Below are 17,842 nucleotides of genomic sequence, written 5' to 3' on the forward strand. Positions count from 1 at the left end.
TTTACTTTTATTGCTTTTGTACTAACTTCTAAATTTGCAAATATATTCTTCTGCTTTATGCAATTAATTTATATTTTTATTATTTGCTTCTTATGCTTTCTGTGAGTTTATTAGTTTTGGAACCTCTTTTAAGGAGAGGTCATTTGCTTTCATATTTTAAACTTTCAAGAAAGAATAAAGCTATGAGAACACCTCTAGAAGTCAATTTCTTACATTTTTTATATTAACATTCATGCTGATTCCCACATTCACTTGTGTCTTCAACAAATACTGAATCCCTGCTACTTGCCACACCATTCCTGGCACTTAAAACACAGCAATGGCAAAAATGAAATCTCAGTCTTTATGATGCTTACAGCTAAGAGGACAATAAGCAAGATAAAGAACAAATATAGCACATTAATTGATATTAAGTGTTAAAAATGAAAATAAAGCAGGGGTGTTAGAAAAAAGCAAACGAGGGAGGAGGAAAGGGAATGCAATTTTCCACTGTGTACACACGGAGGGTCTCACGAGAAGGTGAAAGACATAAAAGAAATGAAGAAATCAGGGCACCTGGGTGGCTCAGTCGGTTAAGCCTCTGCCTTCAGCTGGGGTTGTGATCCTGGATCAAGCCCTGCATCTGGCTCCCTGCTCAGCGGGGAGCCTGCTCCTCTCCCTCCTCCTTGCTTGTGCTCTCTGTCGCTATCTCTGTCTCTCAAATAAATAAATAAAGTCTTAAAAAAAAAAAAAAGAAATGAAGAAATCCACCATGAGTGTATGGGGCAAGGTAACGGAGAAGCGCACCATGTGTATATGGCAGGGAGGGTTTAGATGGAGAACGAGTCTTTCAGGCAAAAGGAATGACAGTGCAAAGAACACCAACATAGCAGCCTGGAAGGTCTGAGGAAAGCAGGAGGCCCATGTGCAGTGGGAGTGGAATGAGCTGGGAGGACCGCAGCAGGAGCAGTGAGTGGGAGCAGGAGAGCAGCAGGAAGGGGAGATGTACGAGGCAGGCAGGGGCCTTGCTGGCCAATGTAAGGACTTCTGTGAGCAGGGTATGTGGCCTCAAGAAATTGTAAGTCTTCCACTTAGGGAGTGCCGGCCTTGCTCTAGGGTCTGCTTTGTTGGAAACAGACCAAAGCCAGGGAAGTGGGAAGCGGGAAGCAAGACGACTAGTTAGGAGGCTCCGGTGAGAAGGTGTATCACAGGTGGGCAGTAGTAGGGGTGAGGGTGGGAGAAAATGTCAAGACTGCTTTAGGCCGGAGCAGCTGGAAGAACAGAGCTGCCATTTGCTCAGCTGGGAAGACTGGGTGGGCAGGCTCGGGGCGAGGTGGGGTAAGTCCCAGACCCTTAGGATCCTCCCTCACTCCTATCCTTCACTGGATCAACAGATGATTTAGGGAGGATTCTTTTATTTCCAAGTGGGAGCAGATTATTTATTTGCTCATTTACAGATTCCTTGAAACTGCAAGTTCAGAACCACTACTAGTAGCGATTACTGCCACTTATGGAGTGTTGCCTCGGGCCTGGGGCTCCACACTGTGTATGGACCATCATCTCATATGCAAAGACCCTAAGAAAGTCTCTTAGGACCTCAGCCTCACAGCTCAGGAGCTTGGAGCTTAGGAAAATGGAGTCACATTCCCAAGATCTGCTAGAGAGGCATGAAGTTAGAAATGAAACTGAGATCACCCTAGCCCAGACCCTGAGGTATCTGACTTTTGCCTTTTTAGACTGATTTAGATTTAGATTTTCTTGGTAGTGCACAACTTGATAAATTCTTTTAAATGTGCCAGTAATTTTTATACTTCGGTCAGAATCAGAGTAGTGCACGGGCACTCCTACAGTTCACAGCATTCTTTCCTCTCATTTCTAAGTTTTCATTTTATACACTTGAATTTACTTAATACATGATTCAAGTCATATCTTCACAATAGATAATTATTTTTACCAGCATTAAAAAGACTTTTTTTTAAAATATGTGTATATATTCAGGAAATCATGGGTTATTTATTGAAGGGTAAATAAAAGGCTGGTAATACTAATAAGCTGAAAAAAAGAGAACCAGGGCAGAAATGACTTTGTATATTTCTGCCTGCATTTATTACCCATCACAAAAAGAAGGGCCTTTTTCTACTGCTTCTTTGGGAGGACTGTGGAGGGAGAGTTAAAAAGAACATCTGTAGTAGGAACCTAATACTTTCATGCAGACCTGCCAGGGTTTATAGAGATGAAATACAGCTGAGACACATGTGAACACGGGGGCCCCAATGTCCCCCAAGAAAAGGCAGCCACAAGTTTTGTGAGCCAGGTAGAGCCGAGTAAGTAGGAAACAAAACCCTTCCACCAGAAGTTTTCACTTTTTCTTTCCTGGCTGAATAAATCAGAAGTTGAGTGAGGACAAGTTTTACTCACTACTGATGGATTTTTTTTTACAACAGAAGCCAAACGAATTGTTCTGAGAATACACTGGTATTCCAAGAAGCAAACCTAGAGCACAAGGCAGAAAAAGAGTGGCAGTGATCACATCCCAACAGAGATTAAGGTCTGAATTCTACTCCAGTTCTGAGGCCCTCAAAGGTTCACAGGTTTTACTGCTTAGCTTATAGGAGATTTAGTTATTACTACTAATGCCCACTCCCCATTGTTTTGCTTCTTATCAAACATCTAGTCTCCTCTGTGTGCGTGCTGTTCCAGATCACCTGGGGTCTTGTTAAAATGCAGCTGTCCACAGAGCATCTCTGGGGTGCAGCAAGAGGGCCTGTACTTCTAACAAGCTCCCAGGGATGCACTTAATGGTTTCCAGCTCAAATTTCGAGGTGCAAGAACCAGACACTTTACAAGTGTCATCTTCATAACATCTTCATAACATTACCTCCCTCCTCTCTTAGAAGAGAAACCTGAGTGTAAAGAGGTTAGGTCCCTCTGTTCACTGGAACTCTTCTGCAAGTCCTGCCAACTCAGAGCCCAGATGGACCACACACCTGCCCCATTGCCACCGACCTCCCTGCTGTCACCCTGGCCCAGACTACCACTGCCTCCTACTGAGATGGCGACAGCCAGCTCCACCTGTGATTCTCACTGCACCTTCTTCTCCCAGTAGCTATCAGATCACCTTGGATCATTCTCTGCTGAACTCATGCACTCCTATTACTTTTCTGTTACATCCTTCAGCAGTCTCTCTCTAAAGCAGTATATCATTGGATTTTTAACACAACTTGATGAGATTTTAACACATTTAGAGTCACTGTAATATATATTGTAGGTAGTCTTCGACTGTCTTATTTTGCTTTTATGTTTCCTCAATGTTTCTCACCTAGTCTGCTTTCTTGCCTTAAAAAATGTTTATTACTATTTTTGATGCTGATTTAGAATGCAGACATGTTACTTTTTTTAGGGGGGAGAGGCAAAGGGAGATGGAGAGAGAGAATCTTTTTTTTTTTTTTAAAGATTTTATTTATTTATTTGTCAGAGAGAGAGGGAGAGAGAGCAAGCACAGGCAGACAGAATGGCAGGCAGAGACAGAGGGAGAAGCAGGCTCCCTGACAAGCAAGGAGCCCAATGTGGGACTCGATCCCAGGACGCCGGGATCATGACCTGAGCCGAAGGCAGCTGCTTAACCAACTGAGCCACCCAGGCATCCCCGGAGAGAGAGAATCTTAAGCAGGCTCCACACCCAGAGCAGAGCCCAACATGGGGCATGACCTCACAACCCCAAGATCATGACCTGAGCCAAAATCAAGAGTCGGACGCTTGATTGATTGAGCCACCCAGGTGCCCCAACATGTTACTTTTAATTACAAGAGCAGATACTATAAAGATGCGTAATACACTGTCAAACTGGATACTGGAGTTTCTTTTGTGGAAAATTAGCATTACGGACTTCCTTCCAGCCCTCTACCAGTCTTTAACTGAAGCTGTGGACAAACATGTTCTTTCCTCTTTCCAGCCCATCACGTGCTTCTCCAGTTTGTAGAAGCCTCATGAAGAAAAATGCCTTGGGCAGAGGTGCCCAAAGATGACAAAGGTAATGTCAGAGCTGGCTTTCTTTCACTGAAGCTCTGGTGACAGAGAGGAGGCCAATTTGGGGGTATGGAGCAGAATACATGGGTAGGAAGGTGGGCTTGAACCTGATGACCAGTAGGATACTGTGACTTGTTACTTTCTATATTTTTCTGTCGTGTGCCTATGATAAACCAAAAGGAAGTAATAAAATATTCCTAGTAGGTTACATACCCACTGCTAAGCTCGCCTTGTTTTCAGTAACAATAATTACCTTCATGGGTCTCAAAGGAGCAGCCAACCTAGTTTTCTACTAGACAGTTTTCCTTCACAGAAAAGTAAGGGTTAAAGTATCTTTTCCTTCAAATTTTGATTTAAATTCTAGTTAGTTAACATGTAGTGTAACATTGGTTTCAGGAGTAGAATTCAGTGATTCATCACTTACGTATAACTCTCAGTCCCATTACAACAAACACCTTCCTAAGTACCTATCACCATGTAGCCCAACCCCCACCCCCTCCCTCCAGTCAGCGCAAGTCTTTTATGGTTTGCTTCCCTCTCTCTCTTTTTTTCCCCCTTTGCATATATACATCTATTTTGTTTCTTAAATTCTACAACTGAGTGAAATCATATGGTATTTGTCTTTCTCTGACTTCTTTCACTTACCGTAATACACTCTAACTTCATTCATGTTGCAAATGGCAAGACGGTATTCCTTTGACGGTTCAGTAATATTCCGCTGTTTATACCACATCTTTTTCATCCATTCATCAGCTGATGGACATCTGGCCTCTCTCCATAGTTTGCCTATTGTTGATAATGCTGCTATAAACATTGGGGTGCATGTGCCCTTTCATATCAGTATTTCTGTATCCTTTGGGTAAATACCTAGTAGTGGAATTGTTGGGTTATAGGGTAGCTCTACTTATAACTTTTTAGAACCTCCATTCTGTTTTCCAGAATGGCTACATGAGTTTGCACTCCCACAAACAGTGTAGGAGAATTCCCCTTCCTCCACATCCTTGCCAACATCTGTTGTTTCCTGAGTTAATTTTAGCCACAGGTGTACATCGTGGTTTTGATTTGTATTTCATAAGTGTCAAATATTAATACACAACAAACAGCAGACAGAAAACATTTTAAAGTATCTCCCCAAGACATTAAAAGTCTTCTAAAAAAGATGAAATGTATTAGAGGACACTGAAAAAGTAAAAGGCAGATCAAGTAGAAAATGCATGTTGTGTTTTTGCTGAAGTTCCACATGCAACCCAAATATATAGGATAAGAGAAAAAAATTTCAAATTTTTTAATTTTTAACTTCAGGCTCTACAGCCTCTACATTTTTCTATTAGATCAGCTGTCAGGGGTTACTACTGCTGTCACTCTGCTTCACTGTCCTTCCTGAAGAGCCCAGAGCCAGGGGCCATCTGTTTAATCTCCACTGTATGCACTGAGGTTAAGCAAGCACTTAACGCACAGTGCGTGCGCTTAAAACACACTGACAAGTGACAGAAGGAGACTGTGTGTGTACGAGACAGCATTTGGGGACCTCTCTGCAACAAGGAGCCCAAATCTGTCCTTACTTCCTCTCTGAAAGGACTAATAATAGCCCTTTCAAATACACTTAGGGAGAAAAGTTCATGATGACAGGCTTGGGAGGCAGTCTGGACAGATGAAGCAACAGACTTGAAAGGTAACCTAAGGACCTTCGATGCACATGAAGTGGGTGGGAACAGTCTGTCTGACCAGCTTTGCCCTTAGGAACCACATAAGGAACACATTTCAGACTTGTGTCATCTTCCCTCAAGTATGAGTGGTTTTTAAGAATGTGCACTGGGCAGGAAAGGGGATCAAACTCACAACTCTTTTCTCTGTCATTGGCAGAGCAGAGAATAATAAGCTGAAGACTTAAATGTGCTAGAAGTTTCTGTCCCCGATGATCAAAGATTATAGACGGGAACACTGTTGTAATTAAAGTAACAATAAACTGCCTACCAACAGGGCAGGCTAAAAAAAATGCCTTTCCTTTTGAATTGCACTCTGTGTGAAATGTTACCTATTTCTAGTAGCTAAGGATATTAAATGTTTTTAGGTGAAGAAAAAACCCTCGCATTTTCAAATGGAAGGAAAAAATTATAACTCCTACTTTTATATGGTATGACATCTAGATACATCTATTTTATATGAACTAAGTAGTGCAAATCATACAAAATAGCAATTGAGTTGTCCTAGAAAAGGAAAGGGTGGCATCAAAGTTAGAAAGAATTACCAGAATAAGAATGACAAAAAGAGAAGACACACAAGCAGAAAATCAGACAGACAGACACATGGAACTTTCTGGAAAAATATTTCTGGTTAGCAAGAAGGAACTCCCTGATGTGAGGCTATAATTCTTGGGCTTCAGTAGATGAAACAGCCCTTGAAACCAGACCTCCTCACTCGCCCGAATTATCTGGTCAACCAGGCACCTTCTGCCCTCAGGGAGGAAGTGGTAAGGAGTATTCTGGTAGCTATGGAAGTATATTAGGACACTGGCATTTGTGACTTTTAAATAAATAACTTAAATATTTCCAGTTACTTTCTTTCATCCAAACCATAAGTTCTGATATAATTTCCTCCTGAAGGGGGTGCTCCAGAGCAGCACAGCGGAGCGGCAGGGAGGAGACTCCCAGGGCAGCACAGGCTTTCTGGGCCCAGGGCAGCTGCTCATCCTGGGCCGCTCTTCACCCAGTTTCTTCAGTAAACACATAATGTAACCCTCAGAGCTACAGGGGTTAGGGACGGCAACAGGCTGTCTGGTCTCCGTCTCCACATTCCTGAAGCACCATCAGCCTGAAGTAGAATTATCCTTACCCCACCTGCTCCAAAACACCAGGCTGTCCCCAGAACTCAAGCAGCTCTGTTTGCGTTTCGGCTCCGATGTGAAGGGTGATTAAACTATCAGACATACCCCCCAACCCCCTCTTTCTACAAGTTCTTCAAGGGCAGCAGTGAGGACACCTTGGTCCTACCTCTGCTCCTGTGTGAACACAGCGGCTGCTGTCAGTTAGCTTGCACTTTCTGAATGAAAGAAGGAAGTCTATCCTTCCTCTCTACCCAGGAGGGCATACCCACATGCTGCCAGCAGCATGATGTGGAAAGATTTTGCGGGGGGAGGGCCTACAGCATTTAGGGAGCTCTGACTTTCTCCAATGACATTTTGGCTACCTCCATATTTAAAGACTAAACTGAAACAAGGACTGTTTTTCTTCATATGATTCCATTTTGCAGCTGAAGTGCTGAGGCTCAAAAAAGACAGTGGCCCACTGTGATCTCATAGACCTCAGGCCTCCTAAACCCCATCCAGCTGCCTCTTTTTGTTCCCCAAACATCAACACCCCCCACCTAGCTTGAGGCCCAAATGAGCTAAAGCCTTGGGCTTCAGCCTCTGCTTCTGTCGGAGCCCACCTCCAAACTTCAGCTGCACACCTGGTTTGTCAGCCTCTCCCCCCAGGTCTTGCTCCACGAGCCCCCTAAAACCACGATGCTGTCACAGCCTTCCCCTTGCCCCAGTTAGGAGCAATCTCTGCAATGCGTAGATCTGCTTTTCCTCACTCGGCCACGCTGTGCTGGGATGCTGGTCCCGGCTGGAACGCCACTATGTGCCACTCTGCATACCAGGACATGGGCCTCGACTCTCCCCCCATCCTGTGCACAAGTATGGGTTCTCTAAAATCTTCTGCTTCTTCTTCCTCACAAATAAGCAAAGCTTGCCAGAATCTACTTCCCCTCCCCCAGGCCAGCAAAAGAGAACAGGAGCCCCCCCAGCAGATCCATGAACCCTGTCTTGTGTCTCATGAACATGCTGCGTTCCTGAGCAAGGAGCGGTCTATTCCTAGGCGTAACATTAATCCTGGAAGCCTACTGTTTAATGTTAGCGCACTGTGTTTCTCTTGCTAGACGGCTGAGCTCGGCACGGCCTTCCTCTCCCACCGCACACCCCCAGGGGCACAGTGCCCGGAGCATTACAGGATCTCAAGAAACTGCCGCGGAGGGGATGAAACCCACCGACAGCGTGAGATGGGTATGTACCTGGAATCGCTAAAAAGCCAACAGGCCCCATTTTTTTTATGACTAGTTCTAAAGAATCAAATCAAAGCACTTACACTGCTTCCAAGCTCAGCACTGTGAGCAAATGGCACAGACCTTGATCTGGTCGTGAAATTATGGAAACTGGGCACGCCCGCGGCACAAAGCCAGCCTGCCCTCATGTGATACTACGGTGTATTTTGGGACTGATGGCTGAATCGGGCTACAGGCCCATATGAGGTGAACAAACGGAAGAAAGACGGCGAGGACTCCCTGCCGGGCAGAGGAGGCAGGTGTGAGAGGCTCTGGCACGCAGCTCCCATGGAAATGCATCAGGAGGGGGCCTGGAGGGCACGGAGTGGCTCCCACTACTCTGAATGCCTCCGACCACAGGGGAATGGGCTCAACCAAACTCCCTGAGATGCTGGAGAGGCTCTGCTTCATCCCCACCAAGAGCCGCTCCCTGGTGTTTCTGGGCTTTCTTTGCCATCTACAAAGGGACATTTTTTTACTGGGGACTCTCCTGCCTCAGATTCCTACATTTACGCTGCCTTCAGTAGTGTCCTCAGTGGATGTCATGGTCCCGGGACGGACAACAGGTGTTTAGAGCTCTGGGCGTGTTAAAGGCTGGAGGGGAAGGAAGACCCCAGGAGCCTCTCTGCCCACCTCCTGGACCCTCACTCCTTCCCTGCTCACCCCCACTTAAACAGGCATTCCCATCTCCCGGTGTGGCAGCAGCCTCCCACATACACGGCTTCTCCCTGCATCCTTAAGTTCTCCTCCACAGCCCTCACTACGGGTGGTGACTCTACAGTCATCTGTACAATCGCACAGGCTTTCACTCCCAGCTGTGCAAACTACACAATGCGGTACACTCAGGCTGAGTGAGCAGTTCAAGCCGGCCAGGGCTCCTGGCTCCGAGTGTGGCCACCGTAAACCCCCATCCCAGGCTGGCCGGTTCCCTCAGCTGGCAGAAAGGAGTCGGCCTGGTGCCTGAGATGTAAATCCTACTGATGCAGGGCTCATGGGGGGGCCAAAGTAGACAAAAGGGATTAAAACTCACCCCAATCAGTGCTATTAAAGCACCTGGCAAAGCACCCAGGAGAGAAGGGCAATGAAGTGAGATGGTCTGGGACAAGTTCACCAAGGGGGCATTTTCCAGGCAGACAGAGAGCGCAGGTGGTTCACACAGGCCACTGAGCAGAAGTAAGGCCATGGGTGGAAGCATGAGGCTGTAAAGGTTTCTGAGTCCTTGGCTAAGGAGTGCAGACTTGCGGGGAACAAAGTGAGCTGGCGGAGAACCTTAAAGCATAAGAATAACATGACCTGTGTGCTTTTTAATTTTTTTATAAAGACCTTTCCAGTGGCACTGCGGTAGACAAAGAGCTGGAAGACACCAGTGACTGTGAAACTTTCAGCAGCCATTGCTCAGGGGTAAGAGTCTGAGATAAGACCGGGGAGGGTCTGATACCTGTTTATTGGGTGTGGTTGATAAGGGGGCTGAGGACCAGCCGGGTTGCACTGAGATGCAGGAAAGAGGCAGAATGAGGAAAGATGGTACATGGGGGACACACAGCGGCCTCATTTGGAAATACCGAGACACCACAGACATTCAAGGGGTCTTACGCGGCCAGCACTGGAACTCCTCCTGCTCTCAGCATTCACCCTGACCGTAAAGGGATGACAGACCTGACAGCACCATGGCAAAGGACATGTGGCGTCTTGCATCTGTGGCCATGTGGGACATGGACTGCTTTTCCCTGTACTATGAATTGACATAGTGCTAACAGGGGGGAAAAAAACCAGAGGAAATTTTTAAGTCTTTGACCCATTTCTCTGATCTACTGTTTCTTTCTTAGAAAAGAAAAAACAAAAATCAAAGGACTGACTCAGGTTAATCCAGATGAAATCTAATTTTGCACCCTCCCCAAATTTATCTGAAAATTTGCACCTCACCCTATGCTAGAGAGTAAATTTGAAGCTATTCAAATATTCCCAAATAGGAAAGATTAAAAATCCACCTGCACGTGAAAAGTCATGCTACCCCGACTGAAAATTTAATGTACAGCAACTTCTGAACTGTTACGGGAAATCCATATTCAGATCTTTTAGTAACATTTAAGAAAATAATAAAGACAATTCTTTAAAAAAAAAAAAAAAAGCTGGTGAGTATCTGGTGTAAAAAAACAAATCAACAGATGTCCATCCTCACTCCCTTTGCATCGTGAGAACAACAGAGAAAAAACTTTTTACACTAAATTCCCCTAATTCTTTTTGGTTTTAGACAACTTTTTAAAGTCATGCCTGATATACAAAAAGCTAAACCACTGTTAACATCTACAACCTGGTGAGTCTGGAGATAAACATACACTGTGAAGTCATCACTGCAATATAAGTCATAAATCTACGCATTACCTCTCAATTTATGATTATGAGGGTAAGAACACTGAAGGTAAGATCTACCCTCCCCACAACATTTTAGGTTACCAGGGCTGTCAACTATAAGCCCCACAATGTACAGTGCATCTCTAGATGTAAAAACCACGGCAGGAACTGCTCCTAGAGTTCTGTCCACTCGAGGTATGCACCGGAGATGCCCGCCGCCTGGCCTCACATACAGTGGCCAAAAGACAGGAAGTCTAACGGGCAATGCCGAGCCCATCCTCTACCCCCTCCTCCTCAGAAGGCTCCCTCAAAGGGGAGGGAAACATCTCACACATCATGTCAAAAATAGGGAACCAGCGTGTGTCCCCAGGGAAGCTTGAGTTCACCCAACACAGTACCTGAGGGTTTTAGATAGTTAAAGCAATTTTGTAAAAATGAAGAGACCACTAATTTTTTTTGACTCTATGGCATCACTTTGGGTAACGCTGCCTAATGAGGCCAAATGGAACTGGTACAGCAACACTATTTTCTGTAGTAGCACTATTCTGAGGCATTCCAAATACGAGTAGATTGCATAAATTATTGTTGAATGAATGAATAAACAACCAAGCAAGAGAAACAAATGATCAGCAATGACAGAATATCTAAGCAAATCACCACTTAGTGGCAAAATCAGTATCTAGTCCCAGTGCATAAGGAATGGCAAGGACACTCTTGTTTGTACACAGAAACTGAGACATGAAATAGTTTTTAAGGGAAAACAGCCAACAGGGTGCATATAGGAACCACACATGTACACATAAAAGGTGCGCCACGATTTGGGTGAGAACGCGAGGTGACAGAGGTCCAATCCAACAGACACCGCAGCTTTATCAGCGCAGACACACAGTGAGGCTGATCAGCAGAACTGAAATGAATACACGGGGCCTGAATTTTTGCTTCCAGCCCACGTGGTAGCAGGGACCCTTCCGGACGCTTGCAGGGGACACAAACAGAACAGAAAGGAGAGACGAGGACAGAGGGCTGGGCTGACCTGGCGCAGGGTTCGGGGGCTGCCGGGTGTAGGACACGTTGAACGCAGGCTCCTCGATCAGCGGCGGCGGGTACATGCGTCTCCGGATGAAGAAGCCGGCTCCGCAGCAGAAGAGCACGCCCATCATCAGCAGGAACCTAAGCGAGAGCACAGCGGGGAGGGGCTGCTCGCGGCCCACCATGACTTGGCCCAGGCTCCAGGGCCCTAGGACTCGGGGAGCCGGGAACAGGGACTCGAGAGTGAAGGGATCCCTGGGGCCCAGCATCTGGCTCCTCAGGCCGGCCTTCCCCTGACGTTTCCACCAGGACCTTTTTTAGTGGGTGGCACCTGGTAGGGCTCCTGGGATGCCCTTGAGCAGAGCTCGCTCACACGGAGAGGCTAAGTGAGCTTTCCATCTCAAAATGCTACAGCTGGTTAGCTGCCCTCAGAGACTTGATCGATCACTTTCTGTCCATGGCTCTGACCCCAGCTCAGTCCTTTCAATCAAAACTGGAGATGGCTCCTAAATCTTGTCTGAATGCAAGCCACGGCTGACCCAGCTCTCCTCGCTGTCCATGTCCCCCACTTTCCCTTCTTCATGGGGAAAGCAACAAGGATAAGCACATTTGTCCTTCCTAGCAGTTTTCTCTCTATTATTACATGAATAGTCAAATTTTAAATGGTGGCCTTCCTAGAGCACACCTTAATTACAGAAAACCTACAGGACCAGAGAAAATGCAGTCAATAAAACAGCTGCAGATGAGAAATCTCTTAAGTCTGGCTGACATTCTCTTACTGTGACCTTAAAGTCTGACTGGTTTAATGGCAGGACCTTTGTCCAACTCAGATCTAAGAATTCTCAGGGTCTGTCACATTGCTGGCATTTGAGAACTGACAAATGGATAAATAGCTTCTTCCCACCTCACATTTATTTGCACTGTACCTTGTCTTTCTAGAAATAGGGGAAGTCATTCTGAGAAGAGCCAAGCTGTCTGTCCTGCACAGACACAGCTGGGAAACTCTTGCCTCTCTCTCTCTTACCTGACAGTATTATGGGACGCAGGGAACCTTCCAGAACCTCACCCAATATACCCACACTATGTGGGCAGCTTATCACCCTATGAAATATGAACACGCAGCAGAGCCAGCTACATCATGGTTAAAGGCACCTGACCACACAGAAATGAAATTGAAGAAAATAGCAGACGATAAAGAATTTAAGATTCTTAATACGATGTTAAGAGCAAGTCCATCAGTCAGTCAGTCAGGAGTTACTGGACAACCTTGGAATGTGGAGTAGGAAGAGAGATCAGAGGCACCAGACAGGAAATGATTCAGGAAAGGGCTGAAATTGTGGCTTTCTGACCTGTCTCCTAATTCATTACACCTTCAACAATTTTTAAGCAGCTGCTCTGCTCTTGTGCGTTAGAGAGAGTAAGGTGAGGTCCCTCCCCACCCATTAAACCAGAATTCTGGTAGAGGAGGGAAGAGCAAACAGCACACTTACAAATTCAGTGATTTATAGCTCTGGTCAGTGCTAAAAAAGAAAAGTGCCGGTGCAGTCATGGGGCGTGGGGTGTGCGTGTGCACATGGTAAAATACACATAATGTAAAACGGACCACTGTCCCCATTTTTAAGTGTACAAGTCAGCGAAACAAGAGGTTTTAAACAAGGGTATGTGTTAGAGTGAGGCAATCAGAAAAACGTGCTTCCCTTCAACATTTGGGCTGAGTTCTGAAGGACGGAAAGCAAGCGGCAAGCTGGAGAGGAGGGAAGGCATGTTCTGTGTGGAGAGAACAGCTCCTGTGCTCCAGTAGGAAGCTGGGTAAGCAAGAGGCCCCAGAGGATGGCTGTGGGCCCCTGTCCTGGGGAGCTTCTAGGAAGCTCAAGAACCCCCACCGTGCCAGGGCCTGGCATCTCAGCGCTGGGGTGCTGGAATCACAGAGGGAACTGTTTCAGCTCTTAAAGCTAATTTCCCTGGGGTGGACTCAGTTATAATCTTACATTCACCAGTAGGTCCAACTGTAAGTATCTGAGCAGAAATAGAAAGCAGAGAGAGAGGCCGATTGTATGTACGGGTTTGCCTTTTCAAGTAACACTACAACTCACTTCCGACAGATCGGGCTCCCCGGATTGAAAAATACACAAGACGCCTGAGCTATGGGTCTCTTCCCTGAGATAAGCTGAAACATGGTTTACACTGTCAAACGGAATTCTTATTCTCTCAGCCGAATAAGAAAGGTAGTGCTCCTCCTACTTCAGACTGCTGGCAAGTACAAGGCAGGGACAGAACAAAGTCACACGGCAGGAAACAATGGCCGGCTTCGGTATCAATCATCAACATCATTTCTCCTGAAATATTAGTCTGCAAGAACTCATTTTAAGAGAGAAACTGATAAGGAACAGGGAAATGGGCGTATAGGAACAAGGAAAGAGAGAAAGCAGGACCTCAGTTAGGGAAAAGAAGTGGTACAGTTAGAAGGGCCGTTCTCTGAAGTACTCAGGACTGATTGCTGAGCAGGTTTGGGGAGCTTTCCATGGATTAAGAGAGGAAGGTCCTGCCTTTTCTATTATCAAAAGTAAGCTGGTTTGTTCAGTCCCATTTGTTTTTCCCAATCCCTTTCTGCCCTCCCCCAGCACTTGGTTCTCTCCCAGGACAACTCTGCAGGAGTGGGAGCCCCCCAGCAGCAGGGCTCATGGGCAGAACCCTGTCTGGTTTTCCTCCTTCCCAGTGAGCTTCCCAGCTGAAGCAAGGGTGCTCTCAGTCTAGTTGTTCTAATCCGAATGATCTCATTGAAACAGTGTTGGTTAAAGATTACTTGAGATTTCAGAACTGGCACGGAGGTTTGAAAGCATTTTCCTCCAAAACCTTCGTCCTATGGTAAGTGGACAGACTTCTTCAAAAACAAGGTGGGACCCGGGTTGGAGAGCAGCCCTTGCTTCCCTCCATGTCCAGCTCTGTACTCCCATCCTGTCCCTCTCCCCCAAACACCTGTGCCCCACATGAGTTTCCTGCCACTCTCTCACCACATCGGCTCTTCTTATGTCTCTGTCCCATCAGTGTGCTGGTCCCTCTGCACAGAACACCATTGCTGAGACCTGGTCAGAAGATTTGTCAGCTTTTCCCCATTTTTCTGGCATCAGACACTCTGATTTAAACACTGGTTTAAGACTCCCCACGTCCATGGGTGCCTGGAGGGCTCAGTTGGTTAAGCATCTGCCTTTGGCTCAGGTCGTGATCTTGAGGTCCTGGGATGGAGCCCTGTATCAGGCTCCCTGCTCAGCAGGAAGTCTGCTTCTCCCTCTGCCTCTGCTCCCTGCTGCGATGCTCTTTCTCTCTCTAATAAATAAAAAATCTGGGGCCCCTGGGTGGCTCAGTGGGTTAAGTCTCTGCCTTCGGCTCAGGTCATGATCTCAGGGTCCTGAGATCGAGTCCCACATCGGGCTCTCTGCTCGGCAGGAAGCCTGTTTCCCCCCCTCTCTCTGTCTGCCTCTCTGCCTACTTGTGATCTCTCTCTGTCAAATAAATAAATAAAACCTTCAAAAAAAAAAGTAAAAATAAAAGTAAATCTGTTAAAAAAATAATAAAACTCTCCACATATAATTACCTATTTAGACATGTCTCTTTTAGGAGCCTGACTAAGTGCCTCTCCAGGAGGCCCTGGTGCATACCAGACCCTTAATGTTTACCCCGAGAAGAAATGCATTGAGCGGGAAGAACCCAGGCATCCTCTGACTTCAGCTGGGGCACCTCAAAATTACACCTCAAGGTCTTTTCTGGCTATATCCCCACTTTAGGACATGTGGTGAGAATCTCAACACTAATAACTTGGCCACATCTGTCATCTGTCACTCCTTGTTTGATGACACTCACAAGATGTCTCTTTGTCCGGATCCCACTAGCTCACCGCATGCTGTCTTACTAATGTGCCCCAACTCTGACAAGGGGCCCTGGCCAGGGGCTCGATGGCACCTGACTGCTGGTTCAGGTAAAGCTTCCTGGGAAAGCCAACAGAATATGCTCTAGTTTCCAGGACTTCATATTTTTCCTGGACTCTCGATATTTTAATTCTTTTTTTTTTTTTTTCAAGAGAGTGAGCACAGGGTCGGGGGCAGGGGGATGTGAGGCAGGGAGAGAGAGGATCCTAAGCAGGCTCCATGTCCAGCACAGAGCCCAACACAGGGCTCTATCTCATGACCCTGAGATCATGACCTGAGCTAAAATCAAGAGTCAGATGCTTAATTGAATGAGCCACCCAGGTGCCCCCTGGACTCTCAGTTTTGTTTTAAGACTTTTATGTATTTATTTGACAGAGAGAGAGAGAGTCCAAGTAAGCAGAGCAGCAGGCAGAGGGAGAGAGAGAAGGAGGCTCTCCGCTGAGCAGGGAGTCCTTTGCAGGACTCAATCCCAGGAACCTGAGATCATGACTGAGTGAAAGGCGGAGGCTTAACCCACTGAGTCACCCAGGCATCCCTGGACTCTCAATTAAAAAAAAAAAAAAATCACATAATACTTAAACTTTGGCAAGTTTTTTTCATTTTTAGGAACACTTGGTGCTTTAGGCAAGCTGGCTATTTCAGGATTCTTGTCCCAGGCAGTCTGGTCTTGTAGTACTACACAAGGCCCCATGGAGGAAAAACTCTGAGGGCCAGTAATGTGTGAAGCCAGGCCAAGCTCTGGAAGACCCTCCACTCACTGGTCCTCCTGTCCCTGCCGTGGTACTGATCCACTCCACTTTAAAGTGCACCCCAAAATGCTTGCAGTTAGAAAATCTTAGGCCAAAAAACATTTACCTTCATTTATAGAGTTTCAGGTACCAACATGGCACCTGATTCAGGAGAGCTTGCCAGAAGTGGTGACTTCGAGACAGGGAATGCCCAAGCCAGCCCTGAGGGAGGCCAGGGTAGGCTCAGATAGGACAGATGAGCTGAGCCCCCAAATGACTGATGCCTCATTAAGGAGGTGGTGACAGTGACAGGAGACTAGCCCCTCCTATCAAAGACAACGTGACATGTGGAATCCCCACTCACAGGTGTTTTCCCTAATCAAAAATCAGTAAAAGTTGTCAGAAGGGAACGAGAAAACCTCAAAAAATGTCAAATGGCTACTTTAGTATGCTCAGTAGAAGCCTTAAAGTCTCTGGAAGCCAGTGATGTCAGATCCAAAAGTCATCTAGAAGCTTTGGGAGTTTGCCTGGAGGGTAGCCCCACCGCAGGGAACAGAGGAGGGTGATTGCAGGAAATGCCCCACTGGCTTCACGCAAATCCTCTTCCACCCAGGCCCTGGGATCTGAAGCAGTATCTCATCTAGAGTGTCCAGTAAATTTTCAGATATACCCCCAGACGGGCGTGCCCCAAGGACAGCAATGCAAGGGTTCTCCCGCTGTTACTGGAAACCACACTTCTGGCCTTCCGGGATGCTCTGTCAGCAGTACACTCTCATTCCCTCTGGGTAGAATTCTTCAGACTTCACACAGCTCCCGATTTCCCTCAGCAGAGCTGGAAGGCGGGCAGCAGGCTGTCCCTCCCGAAAGTTAGCTTCAGCTGACACAGAGTGAATGGGAACGGCTTTAAGGCAGCAGGGACTTCAGAGTGAGATTTGCTATTCTCAGTCTTTCAATCACCCTCAGCTCCATCTCAGAAACCAGGAGCTGCTGAAGGGACAACACTGTCATCCCACCTGCCCACCCTCCAACAGATGGGCTCCTCTTTCCCAGCCACAGCCTGTGAAAATGGGAACGAGCTTCCTGCGAACTGGGAGCAGAAGTGCTCATCATGAAGCCGGTCTGAACATACCTGTTTTCTTGACCGAAGCTGTCCCCGCGACCGAGACCCCAGGGGAAGGTGATGTGGTAATACTGAGTGTGGCCGCAGCTCTGGGGGGCAGGAGGCGGGAGGGAGAGCAAAGCATTGGAGACCAGGAAGAGTTGAGACCTACCAAAAATACCAGAGCCTCTGGATGGAGAGGGCCCGCACGCAGCACCGGGAGCCACAGCAGTCCTCGTACGGGCGGCATCTGCAGGAGAGAGAGGCAGAGGCTGCTCACTGTCAGGCTGGGAAGGCAAACAGAACCAGCATGAGATCCAGGCCGATTTCAGGGCCAAGGACGGAACCGACTGCTGTCAGTCTGGACGCCCAGACATAAAAGTACTGAGATAGATGCAACCGGCATCCTTCAAAGTGCCATATTGCCTCCACATCCCCATGTGCTGGACCACCTTCTGGTGAGGCGTTACCAAAGACCCACAGGAAACCCACCCACTCTGCAGCTGGAAGGAAACTCAACCACAGTCCTGCATTCATGCTCTGTAGGTCCCACTCAGAGCCCGACCCCCGCCATGATGAGGGGCAGGAGAGGGGCATCCCGCACTGGCAAGTCCCGTGAGTTATGA

General features: G+C 47.0%; 1 protein-coding gene across 3 annotated transcripts in view; it reads right to left on the minus strand.

The window, feature by feature from the left end:
- VOPP1 (VOPP1 WW domain binding protein) overlaps positions 1 to 17,842 on the minus strand; it is a 110,372-nt gene that overhangs the window by 17,600 nt on the left and 74,930 nt on the right. For 2 of the 3 annotated variants that reach the window (XM_032304479.1, XM_032304480.1), the window contains exons 3-4: positions 17,389 to 17,466; positions 11,471 to 11,607 (exon numbers count right to left, since the gene is read on the minus strand). In XM_032304479.1, the coding sequence (XP_032160370.1) occupies positions 11,471 to 11,607; positions 17,389 to 17,466 (215 nt within the window). The remainder of the gene's footprint in view (positions 1 to 11,470; positions 11,608 to 17,388; positions 17,467 to 17,842) is intronic. The other variant, XM_032304481.1, reaches the window with a different exon arrangement.

This window comes from Mustela erminea, chromosome 11 (assembly GCF_009829155.1).
Source record: "Mustela erminea isolate mMusErm1 chromosome 11, mMusErm1.Pri, whole genome shotgun sequence".
Taxonomy (NCBI): domain Eukaryota; kingdom Metazoa; phylum Chordata; class Mammalia; order Carnivora; family Mustelidae; genus Mustela; species Mustela erminea.